General features: G+C 36.7%; 2 protein-coding genes and 1 pseudogene across 3 annotated transcripts; 1 reads left to right on the top strand and 2 right to left on the bottom strand.

Moving 5' to 3' along the window:
• Positions 1-7,050: 7,050 nt before the first annotated feature.
• Positions 7,051-10,213, top strand: LOC137714867 (fructose-bisphosphate aldolase 6, cytosolic pseudogene; annotated as a pseudogene). Its single transcript, XR_015960844.1, has one exon. The product of XR_015960844.1 is annotated as a fructose-bisphosphate aldolase 6, cytosolic pseudogene (transcript).
• On the bottom strand, positions 9,067-10,170 carry LOC148698111 (uncharacterized). Its single transcript, XM_088691235.1, has 2 exons — positions 9,459-10,170; positions 9,067-9,346 (listed from the first exon to the last, which is right to left on the bottom strand). The coding sequence occupies exons 1-2, from the start codon at positions 10,168-10,170 to the stop codon at positions 9,249-9,251; spliced, it is 810 nt and encodes a 269-aa protein (XP_088547361.1). The 3' UTR covers positions 9,067-9,248.
• An 803-nt stretch (positions 10,214-11,016) lies between the features above and the next one.
• Positions 11,017-12,174, bottom strand: LOC137714868 (stress-response A/B barrel domain-containing protein At5g22580). Its single transcript, XM_068454023.2, has 2 exons — positions 11,760-12,174; positions 11,017-11,493 (listed from the first exon to the last, which is right to left on the bottom strand). The coding sequence occupies exons 1-2, from the start codon at positions 11,876-11,878 to the stop codon at positions 11,250-11,252; spliced, it is 363 nt and encodes a 120-aa protein (XP_068310124.2). The 5' UTR covers positions 11,879-12,174; the 3' UTR covers positions 11,017-11,249.
• Between the last annotated feature and the right edge of the window lie 6,965 nt (positions 12,175-19,139).

Here is a 19,139-nt window from a genome sequence, read left to right as displayed (position 1 = left end):
TAAGCTGAGGATTTTTAGTATTTATATGTGGACATTTTAGTAATTTCGATTTTGTGCATGGCCGGTTTGTCCAATTTATGTCCCAAGATTAAGAAATTGTCCCATTTTGGGGTATTTCCCTGAAAAATTTGCCAAGACAATAAAACTAAAAAAGGTTCATAAGCGATACTGCCTTCTCGGCCTTGATTTCAAAAAATACGACGGCTCTATGACCAGGGGTGAAGCCAGAAGCTAATACCAAAAGGGCACCCATATGTTTTAAGGGTGTGATATCCACACCCATATGTTTAACAAGAGGTGCGTGAAAAGTAAAAAAATGTGTGTGGATAGCACACCCCATGTTTTCTTGTTTTTGTCTTAGTCATTTTGTTCAATTTAGGTAACACTCAAGTACTAAATTTTAGAGTATAGACTCTCTAGTTTTTCTTTTTTGCTAGTAAATTCTATTATACAAAAATAATATTCCTTAGTTGTTAACATAAAAGCATAAAATGTAAAATAAGAGTTATCCACTATTACAATTTTTGAATTGGGTAAAACTAAAGTTATTATGAACAAAACTTAATGGCACGAGAGAATTTATCAATAAACAAGAAAAATATCGTGAGAATGTAATAAACCATACCATCACATACATCAAAAGACATATTACTATTATTTTATTAGAATTTCAAGAATATTATGTTTGTAAACAAATTAAAACTACAAGATTAATAATCGTATTTTGAAAGCTTGTGCAGATTCTCAATGGGTCAAACTGATAATATTTTGAGTAATGTTAGAGAGACTAAATTTATTAACAAAATTTTCTAAACTAAATGATATGGAAGTTGATCATTAAATTATAAATTAAGCATTGATAAATGCGCTCATTCTTATTAGTAACACATCATTTAGTTTGCGAATTTTGTATACAAATTTAGTCCATTTTCACTATTAGTGAAAGTGGGCTGCCGTGTGTAATGTTATTTTGTTGGTAGCCACATCACACATGGCCCACATATTTTAATTTCTCATATCAAAACACCACAAGGCACAAGCTACCCACATCGTTTCATCAAAAGAAGATGGGTAACATAACAAGTTAACGAACTCGTTTGGTTCTTCTTCTTCCTCACTAGGGTTTCAACCCTTTTTCAAGTCAGTCGAGCCAGAAAACTAGAAAATCATTTAGATGAAATCCGTGAGTAGGAGAAGCTTTCCATGAAAGTATAATATAGACAATATTGAGCATTATCGAAACCAGTAAAACTACTAAATCATGCTCGACTAGTTTAGAACATCCAATAAAAAATAACCCATATTAATATCAATTTGTACCTACAGAAAATTCATGACAGTTGAGTTTGATCTTTGATCTTCTATTTTCTGAGTTCCTTACAGTTTTGCTCTCAATAGGACATGCGTATGAATGAACCAATTAGCTCAAGAAGAAAGGCAAAAGGCATTTGTATTTGTGCTAGTAACTACCATTCATATTATAAGTCAATTACAACTCTTCACTTTCCTAAGAGGTTTTAATCACCTCTTAATACAAAATTGAGTTCAAGACGTCTCCATAAAATAAATATATTAAGTCCAATAATATATGTCCAGTTACTTATTTATCAAATACATATACTCCAAACATAGTTTGGTGTCACTCACATTAAGAGTAAAACTCTTGCATTCACTCACACGAGTGTGATCAAACTATTCATATATGTTATACAAGTAAAGGTGATCACTGACTGATATTATAACAACACGACTCCTGCAACTAACTATAATGATTCACTAGTTCGAACTCTAGAGCTGGTTTCAAGCTATATGCATTTGTATTCTAGAATCAAAAATCAATCTTGTCACATCCTGACCCGGGCACATCTCAATTCGGAGTCCTAGTGGACAATCCAGGTCGGAATGTGTCAAATCTTATCATTATAAAGTTGTAAACTAGAGAACCTAAGTTGGAGGCTAGTTAGTACAATTATACCTCCCACATGTTTTTTGGTCCCATGAAGTTATACAAAATATTTTGTATCATAGCTTTGAAAAAATTAACATGATTAGTGAAACAACTCATCAGAAGTTACCTGTTTTGTTTACAAGATAATAATATGGGACTGAATCAAAATAGCAACTGAATATTCAGAACATAAACTTGATTCACATAAAACCACGATATCTTTCTCTCGTACTCAAGGCAGATCAACAGAAGGTTGTAGTCCCATTCCCGGAACATACCTTTTAAAATCAAACAAAATCATTTTAAATACTCCCATTGATAAAACAAAGGTCATGCAATCTACAATAAAAGAATTTGTGAGCCCAACAAAAATTTACCAACTTTCTGGCTTCATCTCCATGTGAGACAACTATAGAGAAATTATTCATGCAACTGAAATTCATACATAATAGACTTAACTAATTATATTAGGTTTGCATACCCAAAACGTAAAACACAATGGTACATATATAAAGCTTTACACTTTTAAGCAGATAAAATATATACAAACTTGTAATCCCTTCATTATACTCATTCATCAATAACATATAAAGCACAGTAAAATACAAACAAAATACTATAAATTTTATCTCTACTACTACAACTTAATGAGTATGCAGCCCACAACTTATTTATTGATGAGTCAAGTTACTTCGTTAGAACACATTTTCTCAATCATCAAGTCAACCAAGTGTACCAACTGGTCAAGCTACTAGTCAGAATGATTTACAAGCTCCCCAACAACAAGAAATTTGAACTAACAAGAAGTAATTTCATACCAAATTCGTGATGGTCAACCTGTTGTTCAACCTATGCTCACAGGGAAACCAGAAAGCCCACAAGGCCTAAAAAAATTAATGAGTGTGAAGTCCACAACATATATTAGATCTAATACTTGGGCAGACAATCACTATTTATGATAACATAGACTTATGTAATCACATATGTTACTAACAAAACTCAATGCAAACACAAAATTCGAGATTCATGGTATTTGGAGATCAAGATAGATGAATTATCAACAAACATTAGTCATAACATATAGTTTAGCAGAAAATTCTATCTTCGTGTGTCTAATGTATGAAACCACAAAAGGAATACATTTGTGACCAAATAGTATATGCCACGGTTTGATATTGTCTTGAAAATCAATAATTACCATAATCAAAATTGATGGCCAAACAAAATTATTGGTTTAAGCAAGATTAAACCAATACTTCTTTTCAACCAAAGTTTAATCAATGTCACCTAAACTTCATTAGACTATGTTGGAGAATTGGTACCATTAGATGTGCACAAATTAGTGAAAATAATATTTCAAAACATAACCACTAATTTGAAGTCACTGAAAAAAAAATAGTAGTACCACCTTAGTTGTAAATTCACTTAAGATTCAATTCTTATATGTCATGAAAATTTTCAAATATGAAGTAGACATATAAATATGCTATTTCACTCAACTTCATAATTTTTTAGATTTTACAAGTGGTTCAAAATAAATTCCAAATGGGATGTGCAGAATTCTACAAAATTTTTGCAGTAGAGACATGTGATTAAAAGATGGACATCAACCCTGTGGCTTCAAACTATACCAGTTAGATCTCAGCCCTAGTCGAGTGTACCCATCAAGCCCTCCAACTTCGGAAAAATAAAAAGATAAGAATTTTAATTTTTCTTACCTTGGTGCACCACGAAGAAGAAGATAACGACGATGAATGACTATTCTCAAAGGAAGCAAAGAAGAAAACTAGGGGAGTGGTACAATTTCCTCTGGTTTTTCTCTCTTTCTTGTTAGGATAAGATTGCTCGCCAAATTTATTAGTCCTCTACTTAAGGTAGACTAAAGTAGATTTTGGTGGAAATTGGTTTTCCTTTTCTAGAAGATTTTAACTCCAAGTCAAAGTGGAGAATCTACAATAAATCAGGAAACAACTATTTGCTTGCCTACTCAGTTTGGGAGTTTCTACACATCCTACCCTTTTCTACGTGTAGCCCAACATGTGTGGGAGAATTCGATACATGGACTATTCCCATGCATAGTCCAAAATTTATGGAGGCTTGAGCAGTAGACTATGATACCACTAAGCTCCCTTGTTCGTGATAAGGAAGAAAAGTCAAATGCATTAAAGATATGATTAATTTGGCGATAGTGTCACTTTGTAGAAATGATGACACTGTTTCTAGAAATAGTTTTCACTATCTAAAAATGTTAACCATAATTTCTATAAATAATTTAACTGTTTCTAGAAGTATTGATCACTATTCTAGAAATAGACTATGATACCACTAAGCTCCCTTGTTCGTGATAAGGAAGAAAAGTCAAATGCATTAAAGATATGATTAATTTGGCGATAGTGTCACTTTGTAGAAATGATGACACTGTTTCTAGAAATAGTTTTCACTATCTAAAAATGTTAACCATAATTTCTATAAATAATTTAACTGTTTCTAGAAGTATTGATCACTATTCTAGAAATAGTGATACTGTTTCAAAAAATAGTGATCACTATTTCTAGAAACGGTGTACCTCTTTTTGAAATAGTGATACCGTTTCAAAAAATAGTGACACCGTTTCTAGAAGTAGTGGCACCAATTCTAAAAATAGTGGCACCGATTCTAGAAATATTGTCATTGTTTCTAGATATAATGGCACCGATTCTAGAAATAGTGTTGTCATTTCTAGAATCAGTGTCACCCATTTTCCACAAAAAAAAAAAAAGAAAAAAAAAAGACTAATATAATAAGAAAAAGGCTTAAGTTTTCATTAGTTTTTCTAAAAATTTATTAATTTTAAGAAACAATATTTCCTATTAATAAAATTTTATTAAGTGTTTTTATTAAAATTTTATTGATAATTGTTGGAGAATTTAGTATTATTATTGCACTAAATTTATTAATTGAATGGAAATTAGAAGTGTGCCTTTTGGTAGAAAGATGTGTCTATCCAAATTCAAATGAAAAGTTGCAACTGTTAACTCTTCATGAATAGTTACTTGCTTTCTAAAGAGGTATCTTCAATATCTAAATAGGGTAGTCCTCTTTAGTAATACATAACTTTTACATTCATATTTTAATACACATAGTGCACTAATGTTAGAGAGTTTTGTAATGTTCCATTGAGTCCATAGAAGAGAGTATCCAACACAATTGTGGTTTGTTGAAGCCTTGTGTTTCAGAGTGCTACTATTACAAGGATGTGGTCGTTGTATCCTGGGATACAAGCGCCAAGCAACCATGAGCACTACTATAGTGGGGCGTAAACTTGTCTTAAGAACAGAATGTCTAGCATTTGGCTCAACCATATTTCCAAGTTTTTCTAATCCATTACGTCATGTTCATTTAACATTGGTTACTCATGTGCATGCATTATTTTGATATATAATTGCATGAATTATTTCGTAATTTTGTATGTGATTTAATATAGCAATTATACCCTATTTTTCCAACAATCTTAAGACAAGTTTACATGGTTTGTTGCTATATTTTATGATTGAATAAAAACATGAAAATCGATATGTTTAAATTGATTAAAAGGGGACGTTTGCGTCCTCCAAATTTTGCTTAAATTGATTCATTTTTCAAGTTATTAAGATTTGCTTAAACTGCTTAAATCTATATGCTTAAATTGATTCTCGTCAAAGACAAATTTGAACCATATTATTACTAGCTCATTGTGAGACTAAGCATACCCCTCCCCTAATATAGATAATATCGTTTGTTTTTTCAATTATTTTTTTCTTTTTATTATTATATTAAATTTTTGTCTTTTTCATTAATATTCAATCTATTTTTATTAAATTATTTTATTAGGTGATTTTTAGTTAAAAAAAAGTTTGGGAAACCTTTTCTTTAAGGGTGTGCTATCCATACATCCCTTGTTAATTTTTGTCCCTTAATCTTCTTCAATCCATCTGATCCGATGACCGAAAATTAGATAGGTGTGTGAGAAGTAAAAAAAGGATGTGTGGATATCACACCCCTTTCTTTAAATCTTTTTTTTTATTTGTTAAGAATATGAAGGGATAAGGCAACAAGTTATAATCCCAAAATTGCCCTATTCCATTGTATTTTCAAATAAAATAGAAATTCACAAAAAAACCCCACTCCCGTGACTAACTTTTTTTCAAATATATTATTATTTTTTCAAATAAAAAATCAAAAGAGCTAATTGTGTGGCAGGAGGCTAGTTTGTTAAGAAAGAGTCAAAGATTGTGAAAAACAAAGAAAACAAAAAAAACGTCAAAGAAACTGCCTAAAGCGTTGCCCTCTCTATCGGCGTTGAGTACACACCGTATGTGGCGACAATGTCCACCACTTCATGCTGCACTAACACTTGCACAAGCAGTTAAATCTTGAAATAAAACGAACCTTAAAATTACTCTCTTTACGTTCTTCGTTTTCTGCTTCTCTTTCGTCTTTGTTGAATTTTAATTTTGATAGGCTATTGATTATGTGCATGGGATTTAGCAGTTGTTTGGTTTGAGGTTTGCTTCGATCGGCTTCGGGATATTTTGGATCTAAATTGATAAGATATTTGTAGTAAATTGCAAATAATTGATAACAAACTAAGAACAATCATGTACAATCATGTAGTTAAATTATGATTTTTCTTCTGCTACTTCATAGAAGAGAGTAGAATTGTGAGGACAAGAGAATTTTAGGGCTTCAGCGGAATAGAAAGAACTGCTGAAAGAGCTGTCTCTCACAAGGACATTCCTTAATGTCGTTTTTGTTTCAAAAGATTCTAGTTCCGCTTCAAATATCTGTTTATTAAAATTTAGAACTGTGTTTTGGGGGACACCTTTTGGTTCTGATCAATCCTTTGATCACATTATGCAGTCCCCTCGATGATCTTGATAATGATGGATGATACATTTTGTCTGGACATATTGCTGTTGAAATGCATCTTATAAAAATCATACAAATTCTTTTAGCGATAGTTGAGATGTAAACTATACTGTGACACGCCACAACTCATTCCTACTAGGCGTAATCGACATTTCTTCGCACTGTCCCGGGTTTGGACCCCTTACAGACGTACTTGTGCTCCTGCCCTGGCTATCTTAGGTTCGTGCCACTTTCGTACGAGTCCATATGGTTTGGCCCATTTCTCAATTTTCCGAGATATTTTTGGTCATTGTTCCAGGTTTGGACCCTTTACAGACGTACTTGTGCTCCTACCCTGGTTATCTTAGGTTTGTGCCACTTTCGTACGGGTCCATATGGTTTGCCCTTTCTCAATTTTCCAAGATATTTTTCGGCACTGTCCCAGGTTTGGACCCTTTACAGATGTACTTGTGCTCCTGCCCTGGCTATCTTAGGTTCATGCCACTTTCGTACTGGTCCATATGGTTTGGCCCATTTCTCAATTTTCCGAGATATTTTTGGGATCAATGTAACTCTAGTTACAAGGAAAGCATACTGTGTAGCCTGATTTGTTCTGATTTGTTCTATACTTTTATTTTAATATTTGATGTTGTTGCAGCTTCCAGTCCCAATCCCCAAAATAATTCATATAGGGAGACCAAAAATAACAGCAATGCTGCCTACTTTGGTCCTCCTGGGAAGGGAATCCTTGCTGCAGACGAATCAACGGGCACAATTGGCAAGCGTCTGTTAAGTATAAATGTCGAGAATAATGACAACAACAGGCGAGCCCTCCGTGAGCTCCTCTTTTGCGCCCCGGTGCACTCCAGTATCTCAGCGGTGTGATCCTTTTTTAGGAAACCCTTTGCCAGAAAACAGCCGGCGGTAAATCCTTTGTTGATATCCTCAAAGACGGTGGGGTCCTTCCTGGAATTAAAGTTGACAAGGGCACTGTTGAGCTTGCTGGAACTAATGGTGAGACCACAACTCAGGGTCTTGACGGTCTTGCCCAGCGCTGCCAGCAGTACTATGAAGCTGGTGCCCGATTTGCAAGGTGGCGTGCTGTACTCAAGATTGGCCCGAACGAGCCAACCCAGCTTGCTATAAATGAGAATGCCAATGGCTTGGCACGCTATGCTGTCATTTGCCAGGAGAATGGCTTGGTACCAATTGTTGAGCCAGAGATATTGGTTGACGGATCTCATGACATTGAGCGATGCACAGATGTGACTGAGCGTGCCGTTGCAGCGTGCTATAAAGCACTGAACGATCACCATGTCCTTCTCGAGGGGACTTTTTTGAAGCCAAACATGGTTACCCCTGGTTCAGATGCCAAGAAGGTTTCACCTGAGGTCGTGGCTTATCATACAGTAAGGGCATTGCAGCGAACAATGCCTCCAGCTGTTCCTCCTGTGGTGTTTCTTTCGGGTGGGCAGAGTGAGGAGGAAGCTACCCTCCATTTGAATGCTATGAACAAGCTCAATACCAAGAAACCCTGGTCACTTTCATTCTCTTTTGGGCGGGCTCTGTAGCAGAGTACCCTAAAGGCGTGGGCTTGCTAGGTGCAAAGCGAATTCAGAAGCAACTTTAGGTACCTACAAAGGGGATGCTGCATTGGGAGACGGTGCTTCAGAGAGCCTTCACGTGAAGGATTACAAGTATCGAGATTTTGCAGGTCAATTTCTATTTCCTCATGTATTGCTGTTAGGAAGTTATTCGAGAGATGAGTGTTTCATTTTTTGTTCTTTTGGAATTTTACTGATTAAAATTCAGTGGCATGTTTCGTCACGACTTGATCATTGCCCTTTAGCTTTTTTAACTAAGGTCATATTTTTCACTTCCTAGATTTTGAGTATAATTATTCTTTTATGTCATTGCCTGTCATGTTCCCTTTTACAACAAAGGGTTGGCCAGAAAACATATTCAGGTATCAGGAATTATGCTGGTTTGAGTACTGCTGCAAATACCGTGGATTAATTAGGTTCATGTTAAAGCAGATTGTACCTTACAGTAAATCATGAAGGTTGTAATACTTGTACCTCAACTTATAGTTCCTTTACAAAAGAAGTAGCTAGTGGAAGTGGGAATTGAATAGCCTTCCTTGTACAAATATATCATGTATTTCCTTAACAGTTTGCCTACTGAAGATTCACTCCTACATCTGGTTGTTTCAAATACAATTGATTTAATGATTTCTAATTTATGTGGCAAACTTTTCACATCCAAATCCTTTCATTCAAATTTCTCCTTCCAAATGGAGCCTACGAATCTTTACGGGACAGACAGATGAAGAGAAATGGGAACAACAACCAAAATTTGCTTTTGGTTTCTTTTTTACAGCTACAAAGTAAAGGAAAAAAAAAAGACCAATACATAGGGACTTAACTTTCTTACTTCAGTGATCCAAAACGATCACTACTACTAGAGTAAGCAAAGAGAAGAGGATATTACCAGAACTGGTGATGGATCCACCCTTTGAAATCACTTTGTTTTCTGCAAATTAAAATCATTAGAAACACCACATTAATTATACTAGTTTTTAAATGGTTGATGAATCTAATTAATATATATCTCCAATTCACACTTTATGAAGCTAGGCACTTACTGCACTCTTTTGGGTGGCATACGCACCTCAACCCAGCACCACAATTTCCATTAGGCTTTTGACACTCGTCGCAGATATTAGGAACGTGGTCAGGGATGTCGAAAAACATCCTTGTCTTCAACCCGTATCCTTCATTGTTTCCATGTGAAGGTGTTTCATACACCCTGCTGTAACATGAGCAATTCAGATCTCTTGGATGAAAACCCATGTCTAGCTTCGTGAGATCATGAACTAGTAAGCAAGAGGACAATGTAAGCCCATCAAGTTTGGGTTCTTGAATCTTTGAAGAAGCTCCACATGCATGCAGGCAGGTGACATTTTGAAAATGTGCTGATGGAGCAAGGTTTTTGTTTGAGCAGTTGTAGAGTAAAAGTGAGTTGGACTGTCTGGGAGAACGAAAACTTGGGGATCGAAGTTTAGGATGGGCATATTGTAGTGGAGATGAACAAGAAGGGTCGGAGATGATCAGACTTTTACATCTGTAGTTAGTGTAGGAAATTGGGAACAGGTTAATAGAGGTTCTATCACTATGGTATAGTTTTTGAGATTTGCAAACAAAAATGCGGTTTAGCGGAGAAAAGGCAGTTGAATTTGGTTTCGAAAAGGGTGTTTGAGCGTTGAGTTTGTCACAAATGATTGTTGAAGTTGTTAACCAGAAATGGAGAACTAGAAGGGCAGGATGCAGGAGGCAGATTTTCTTGAATGTCTGCATATCCAAATGCACTGCACTGTTAGGTTGTTTTCAACTTTTCAATAGAGTTATAAGGAAGCAAAGAAGATGAAGATAACAGAGAATCTACTTTGCAATCTTTTGAGGAATATTACTTTGTGATTTCAAATTTTCTTGTGGACTTTTGGGAGGAATGTGTATTTAGTTTTGCAATTGCAATCCCACTTTTCCGTGGCCCAATGGAATGTGACACTTCTCCATCCCTTAGATTCTGCTGCCTGATTTCCTCCTTTTCCACCCACTACTGTTGCCGACGTTATGCTTTTTGATGGATCATCAGATCTCTCTATGTTTGGTCGCTGTTTTGTTTAACGTTAAAACATGACTTTTTACTGAATACTGTAATTAATCACACACGTTTGATCATGGGAAATTATAAGTTACGATTTGTAGATGGTTATACGTATTTGAAGTTTACCTTAAGATTTTGTAATAAAATGGCACTCTGATGAGTTCTGAGTAGGGTTTTTCTTTTGGCCATTATTTTCCTCAATATCTTTCCAATTTTTGAATCTTTAATTCTCTGTTTCTCGCAGACAAGTTGTTTACATGGGACCCTGAAGCATTGCTAGTAATACCCTTTCTTGAGCCACGACAACTAAAGCCAGCAAAGTCAAAAGTACATATACCATCTTTTGCTTTTTGATAGACTAAATTTTAAGTTCAACAAGTACATATATGTTTGTGCTTATCTCTTTTCTTAAGATGCTTTTATCTTTTTTTTACATGAAATGTCATGTGAGAAGAAAGATAAACATATACATTCGATTTTAGATCAGTTTATCTTTTTTTTAGAACGACATCAAGTGTAAAAATTAACAAAATCCCTTCGGTTAAGCTACATGTCCTTTCATGAATCCTCAAGAGAGGCAAAATGACCGTAACGTAGTTTCACACAAGTTGAAATTACATTAAAAATCATTGACATTGCCATAATTAAACAGAACCCATAATTTTAATAGAAAAAAAAAAAAAACTAAAAACTACACACACACACAAGCAGAAGCAGCATACTTCATCATATTCAGTTCTATTGGGTACATAGTTTTGCAATTTTTAAGTTACTTCTGATCATTCAGGGTAGCTGGTGGTTCCTCCGCCGGTGCCTTGGGTGGTGGCTTGACAAGAGTAGCCGGGAAATCAAGCAGCACAATCTTTTCTAGAACTGTTGAAAATGTTGCTGAAAATTCTTGATGTTTAGGGTGGCCAACAAACACAGTATAATCTTCCTTCTTATCGAATGTCGTCAAGAAGGCATGGGTAAACCCTTGCCTAAGCATCTCTGGGCTTTCCAAGTCCTGTCCCCTAAGAGAAAGAATAAAGCACACCGGCGAGGATCGAACATATGTTCGCGATCAGTAACATTGTTTTGTTAAGTGACTTTTAATGATCTTATTTTACAGTTATAGAGCATCATATAATTTATTGTTTTGATTTTAAATGGGGTGCCCATGGGTAAAAAACTGTTTTGCTTTTAGTTTATGTGTAGGAATGTCCACTTAAATGACAGTCTGACAACATAAACGTTTCAAATATTAAATATTTAACAAGAAAAGTAGAGAATTAATTACCAGTCAAATGACTTAACAGCATCAATCTCAGCAACCATTTTCTCCAGATCTTTCAAAATGTCCTCCACCACCACATCTTCCTTGAACTTAACAATCACCAAATGCTTGAACTCCCCCATAATGTTTTTTGCTAGTTCTACTGCGCATGAAGCTGAAAAATGAGTCCCCAAAGTCCACAATTTATAATACCCTACATAACGATTGTTTGTGTGTCAACCTCAACAGTCCTACTCCTGCCTGTCCACTGTCACACCCAATGACCCTGTTTGGAGGATATCAATCAGTCTTCAATCTTGGGACAACAATATCTCTTGCTCAATATTTCTATGGGGCTATAGTCCCACTAGTCAGCAACCTAGTCGCTTAACCGCACACTCAGATTTTGTCCAGTTCTATTGTCATAACTTTGCTTTTGCGCATGAACACGATGATTGTGTTCCTTTATGCCCATATTGTTTGAAATTACAGTACTCTTGTGGGACTGGATATGTTGAGGGAGGATGATTCTCTACCCTCCTAATCTCTTTACCTTTCCATTCTCATTTGAACGGTCACGGTTAAGTCACGTCAACATCTTATATTGATTTTTTTTATAGAGATAATAAGAAAAGAAAAAATAATGTGTGAGAGGAGAAGATTGAAGGGGATAGAAATAGGAGGGTAGAGAATCCTCAATGAGGACTATTATTGCTTTGCAGAACTGCTGTGACTATTCTAAAACGTCTATTAAATATCATTTTTTCGTCCTTGTAAGGTATATTTTTATATAACATATATATATATATATATATGTGTGTGTGTGTGTATTTCCTAGTTCTATAATTCATTTGGTCTTACTGCTGGACTTTTCTCCATGTCCTAGCCATATGCTCCAGGGTGTATTATTGGAACCTAATATGCATGGATGATATGTCACATGCTCATCTTTAAGGAATCTTACAAAGGTGATATAAAGTGTATTTGTCAATCCAATGTATGATTAATTCTTATATCGGGATACAATTTTCGGGAAATTGAAAGGGAGTTTTCTCTGCATTCAAATCATGTGCAATTGTGTGGGTTAGATCAAAAAATGCAAGCTAATAAAGTCGTTCGGCTCATTGCAAGTGGCGGACAAACACGTCAGCGCTAAGTCCCAGCAACTGACATTTTGTTGCGTGGCATGTGGCGCGCGCATCGGTGAGACTCGCCTTCATCCCAAGCTCAATTTATGGAGAGAATCTTGGCCAACACGAATTTTTCTCCTCAAGTATCATTTTAGCCCGAGTTTTAAAAATGAAAACTAACGAAAAATTAAAAAAAAATTAGTTTTAATGAAAAATGACAAATAAATATGTAGTGAATAGTATCAGAAAAAAGTAAAAATATGATTTTTCCTTAAAAATGAACAGTAACGAAAATGTTTCATTCAAACTCTCTAAGGCTCTAGTGTAGTACATATAATTTACCCGTTTAAGAGCATTTGACGAATAATAAATTCTATAATGTTACTTTGACGTTGTTAAAACATTTATCTTGAAACTTGTCTTAAGAACATAATATCGAACATTTGTCTTCACCCATTTCAATTTTTTCTAACCCTTTTTTTTTTTCGGTCGACAGATTTTTCTGCCCCTTAATCATTTGCATTGGCATTGTCTATGATCGTTCATATGCATTATATCTGTGTAATTAATTGGATGACTATTTATGAACTTTTGTTGTGATTAATGCAGCAGTTGGGCCTACCTTATTTTTCCAACACACATTTCATTTACATTCCGGCAAAATAATGCTGTTTTCTTTAATGGATGGATGCATAGGGCCACTGGGGACGGTTACACATTTTTTTTTTTGACATAAATCTACATGTAGATTAGCATGTAGATTACATGCTAACTGAAGCCATCAGCTGGTCTTCCATAAAAAAAATAAAAAATAAAAAATAAAAAACATCCCACGTTCCCTACTCAGCATCCACTCTTTTAACATGTGGTGGCGTACAAATCAAATATTAAGACTTGATCTCGTAATTATTGAGTCCACACTACACTCCCCAAGCATAAGGTATTGCATAATTACTTCATTAATTTGTGTTACCCCATGTAACGCTTTCAAATTCATTACTTCAGTGGCACAACTAAGAATTGTCAGGACGGCCAGCAGGCAATTATTCGGGCGGCTGTCAGGGTGAGGGTGGGGGTTGTTAGGATGGAAGGGGGAGTTTATAAAAATAAATGCAGACAACCAAATCTTTTTAGATAATAAACAATATTAATGTCGTTCATAATTTATCAATACAAACGAAGTTACAATTGTTGTCGGCGAGATTTCTCGTCATAAAAATGTAGCATGATAGCTTCATTATCAATAAAAGAAAAAACATTTGTTTCAATGTGTTGACCCTAAAAATTACAAAGCCTACGTGGCGTGCAGGCCGAGTAACTAATAAGCTAACTACGTCCTTCGGTTGAATGCGGGGTGTGCCAACTCGTCGGCCGAGGAGTAAAATTTGTTGATGTTGCATTGAGTGCGCTGCTGACTTCTTGATCTTGCGATTGCGGCCGAGGAAGGAACAAATCTCGGCCCTTGGATTCTCGAGCTTGAAGACAAGACTGCTAGTTTTGCAAAGTTCAATATCAAATTCGGCTCTTAGGGTGCCGAATGTAGTAACCTGGTAACACCTCACTTTGCCGAGAAGGCTAATGAGATGACCTCTGCCAATAAGGATTCAAAAATCCTTCTCGACCGAGACTTAGATAGATAACCAGTCGACCTCGATGCAGTGCTGTTTATCCAAACTGAAGGTGCTTCGGGAACGGCTGATTCTACGGCAACAGTGCTGTTTATCCAAACTGAAGATGTTCGCCAGTTGCCTTCACAGTGCTGTTTATCCAAACTGAAGATGTTCGCCAGTTGCCTTCACAGTGCTGTTTATCCAAACTGAAGATGTGTCGGCGGAAAAAAGAAAATAAAAAATCTCAAGATGTTTGAGAGGTTTTGCGCAGGGCAGTTGTGTGTTGAATTGGAGGTCTCTCCTCAGTCGTTCATGCTTCTGCATTTATAGAACATATTTACCTTGGCCTGGCCTGATGATTACGTAGAGTTCCTTTGCAACTCAAACTAGTGAAGCTGATCCGTGCCATAGGCTAAGGCCTATCCTTATATTCGAAACTTATCACGTCACCACAAGTTTATCTCCATGCAATCACCTCACCAATCAAATCCATCATGTATACTTCCCCTGACAAAGACCACATGCATGCATGATCATTCCTTCACCAACTTAAACTCTAAAATGTAATTATAACTGATGAAATATCATCACCAAATCCCAAGATGAAGCCACGTGCCACAACCTGTTTGCATGTAATTCCATCATTTCACTCCTTATTCTCATCTTTATTTTCCTTATTCCCTTATCTAACAACTATTCCACGTCTGCATGCAAATTGTTGTTTTGGTTAGATGAGAAAATAAAAAGAATATTCTTTCATTCCTTATCTCTTCAACAACCGTCTAATCACACCCTCATTCAACACCTGAATGCACGGCATAATCTTCAAATGATCAGGATAATTCCAACTATTTAATTACCATGGTTTATTGTAACCATAATAATGTAAAGCAATTGAAAATCACATTAATATTCACATCCAACAGCTTAGGACCCTGTTCATTTAATGACCTCGATTACTCAGACCGATGGTGCAAAATTGGGTCCAAACATTGCCCTCCAGTTTCCTTGGGCTTCAGCTTGTAAGCCGAACGGTTAAGGAAATTGATTGTCCTTCCTTGATATCCTCAAATTTCTCGGTCTGAGTATGAAAGGCCGAAAAATATCGCCGAACCAAGCACCACATTATTCTTTCTGGGAACTCCATCTGACGAAATCACATCACATCACATGCGCAGAGACACTTTTCTTTTCAAATGAAAACAAATTCCAGCATGTGAATAGGGAGAATGCCATGCATTCCAATAAAGCACATGGTATCTCATGTTTTGGATGATGGCAAGCTCCACCGTCTGAACTGGAGTAATGCTAATGCACATGCATATGTCGATCACATTTTCATTCTTTTCTGACTTATTTTCACTTGTGATTGGGCAAACAAGTCAGCATGCTCCCACATTTCTCTTCCTTCAGTGCAAACCTCACCGAATGTAATACGGTTTGGCCTATTTAAAGGTTTCATGGCAGCACTTATAAACGTGAGAGACGAAACAAAACTCCAGATTTAACCGAGCTCGGTCAAACAATTCTGCAATTCCATTTTCATGGCTATCAACCAACACTGTCAAGAAGCCTCGAACGATTACCATTTTTATAGCAGATCAATAACTGACGCCATCTCTGCCTCACAGCAAAACCATTTTTGCCGGGAACCCAAAAACTCAATCTTAACCAGTGTCAAACTGAACATGGTGTCGGTCGAATACTTCGTAAGATAGCAAAATCGCCGAATTACTTCCTGAAATCACCAAGCACATCTCTTTTCTTTTCTGCCATCTTTCACCGAGCAACAGGGGAAATACTTCTTTTTCTTCAGTATTGCACCGAATAAGGTAAATCCCGACTTCTTATTTGGGGCCATTCGGTGAGAGTGAGACCAAACCTCCACCAAACTAACAAATTGATTCGGCGAGAAGCAAAGTGTATGCAACACCATGGGCCGAATCCAAGCTCCGCATTAGTTTTAACATTGCCGACCTCCATGAGAACAAACTCCACCGAACACAAAATAATTCAGCAAACAACACCCACGACTTCCAATTACTTGAATGTCAACTTTGTTGGGCGAACCGAAACTTGGCAATAAACTCTGCAGACCAACGGCTGTAAACAAATATGTGCTAGCCGAAGTGGAATCCAATTATCTCGCCCCTTCTATAAAAGTAAGTCGTCGAATCGTCGACCCAACTTGACCAACCACCGTGCTTGACCACCTTAACTCGCCTAGTCTCCGAGTCACACCCCAGTCCAAGTGCATCGATTACACCGCGACAAAACTTGTCCTTGGCGCACCCAAGCTCATGTAAGTGGAGATGTAAACCAAATAATTTCTCATGGAAAAACTGAACTCCCATGGTCGAGCGATGGGAAGGAAGAATGACCGAAGATGGGCAAGTGTAGAGCATACTGTAAATATTCTTTTTAACCGCCGAGGATACCCACCTTATACAAATTGATTTGGCGTGGGTTTTGACCGAAAGTAGTCTACCGAAGACCACCAATAATAATTAAATGAACACAATTCAGAAAATGTGAGAATCGGCCGAGCCATGTGGCCGAAAAAATGTATTCAGCATTAAAATTCCATTCCTTCGACCACAATTGTCGAGCACACCATCAGTTGGATTGCCACACCACTTATTGCCCCCCTTATTTTCTTATGCATCGGCCTAAAAGGCTGAATGGTTAAGAAAATAATTTATTCTTTTTTTTTTTTTTTTTTTTTTTTTTTTTTTTTTTTTAAGCAAAAGAAAATGAAAACAACCTAATCATAATCAAAAGGAGGCCAACGATACTTTATTCCAAGCCAAGATCTTTTTATATCAAAACTTTCATTTTGCTCTAGGCCAAATAAAGAATGATCTCCAAATATTTTTGACTCGGTGAAATATTTGTTATCATCGGCCGCCGAATGTGTTTGACCATTATTATGCCCCCCCCAGGCATAATTACTTGGTTAATTTCGGCTTTTAATTCAAATAACTTGGCCGAATAGGATTTCTCCATATCGGCTTTATCGCCAATAATCATATCAATTGGCGTAGTTTCGGCTTCTAAGATCATGTCTTCAATTACCATATCAATTGATGTGGTTCTTCCGTTTGAAGCCGTGTATCGAACTTGTTCATCATTAGAACACTCCTGTGACAAATCATTTTCTGAGTCAATTTTTGGCTCAGAAACTTGAACATTTTCTTCTAGGCCTACCACACTTTCAGTCTCGACCAGAAAAATAGGTGGCCTTTGTTCTTCGGCCAAATTAACAATTTTCTTAGGCCGATGTCTGATTACGGCTGGAGCGGAAAATTGCCCCCGGGTCTTTTCAACCAACCATTCCTCAAATGGAATCGATTTGTAGTCGAAAACGTAAGGAAAATATTTTCCATCTAGCCAGGTATTAAATCGAGCCCTATCTTCATTTACCCATTGCTCTTGCAAGGTAACAGGAGCTTTTATTCTCAACATGTAAGCGAATGACTTTTGCATCTCTGTATGGCCACGAAGAATTTTTTCCACTTCCAAAGATCTTTTTCGTTCCTCATTGTGTTTTTTCAATTCCTCTAGGAGCTCGTACAATCGGCTACGTGGAGCCGGATTGGAATCTTGATATATCATATGAACTTCGTAATTTTAACGCTGGGTCCCACTGGGCGTGCCAAAATGTTGACCCTAAAAATTACAAAGCCTAGGTGGCGTGCAGGCCGAGTAACTAATAAACTAACTACGTCCTTCGGTTGAATGCGGGGCGTGCTAACTCGTCGGCTGAGCTCGACCAAGGAGTAAAATTTGTTGATGTTGCGTTGAGTGCGCTGCTGACTTCTTGATCTTGTGATTGCGGCCGAGGAAGGAACAAATCTCGGCCTTTGGATTCTCGAGCCTGAAGACAAGGCTACTAGTTCTGCAAAGTTCAATATCAAATTCGACTCTCAGGGTGCCGAATGTAGTAACCTGGTAACACCTCACTTCGCCGAGAAGGCTAATGAGATAACCTTTGCCAATAAGGATTCGAAAATCCTTCTCGACCGAGACTTGGATAGATAACCAGTGGACCTTGACGTAGTGCTGTTTATCCAAACTGAAGGTGCTTTGGGAACAACTGATTCTACGGCAACAGTGCTGTTTATCCAAACTGAAGATGTTTGCCGGTTGCCTTCACAATGTTGTTTATCCAAACTGAAGATGTGTCGGCGGAAAAAAGAAAATAAAAAATCTCAAGATGTTTGAGAGGTTTTGCGCAGGGCAGTTGTGTGTTAAATTGGAGGTCTCTCCTCAGTCGTTCATGCTTCTGCATTTATAGAACATATTTACCTTGGCCTGGCCTGATGATTACGTAGAGTTCCTTTGCAACTCAAACTAGTGAAGTTGATCCGTGCCATAGGCTAAGGCCTATCCTTATATTCGAAACTTATCACGTCACCACAAGTTTATCTCCATGCAATCACCTCACCAATCAAATCCATCATGTATACTTCCCCTAACAAAGACCACATGCATGCATGATCATTCCTTCACCAACTTAAACTCTAAAATGTAATTATAACTGATGAAATATCATCACCAAATCCCAAGACGAAGTTACGTGCCACAACCTATCTACATGTAATTCCATCCTTTGACTCCTTATTCTCATCTTTATTTTCCTTATTCCCTTATCTAACAACTAT

Source organism: Pyrus communis, chromosome 3 (genome assembly GCF_041283825.1).
Source record: "Pyrus communis isolate YQ-2024b chromosome 3, ASM4128382v1, whole genome shotgun sequence".
Lineage (NCBI taxonomy): Eukaryota > Viridiplantae > Streptophyta > Magnoliopsida > Rosales > Rosaceae > Pyrus > Pyrus communis.
Note: the sequence above shows the minus strand (reverse complement) of the source record. Positions and strands in the feature narration are given on the sequence as shown.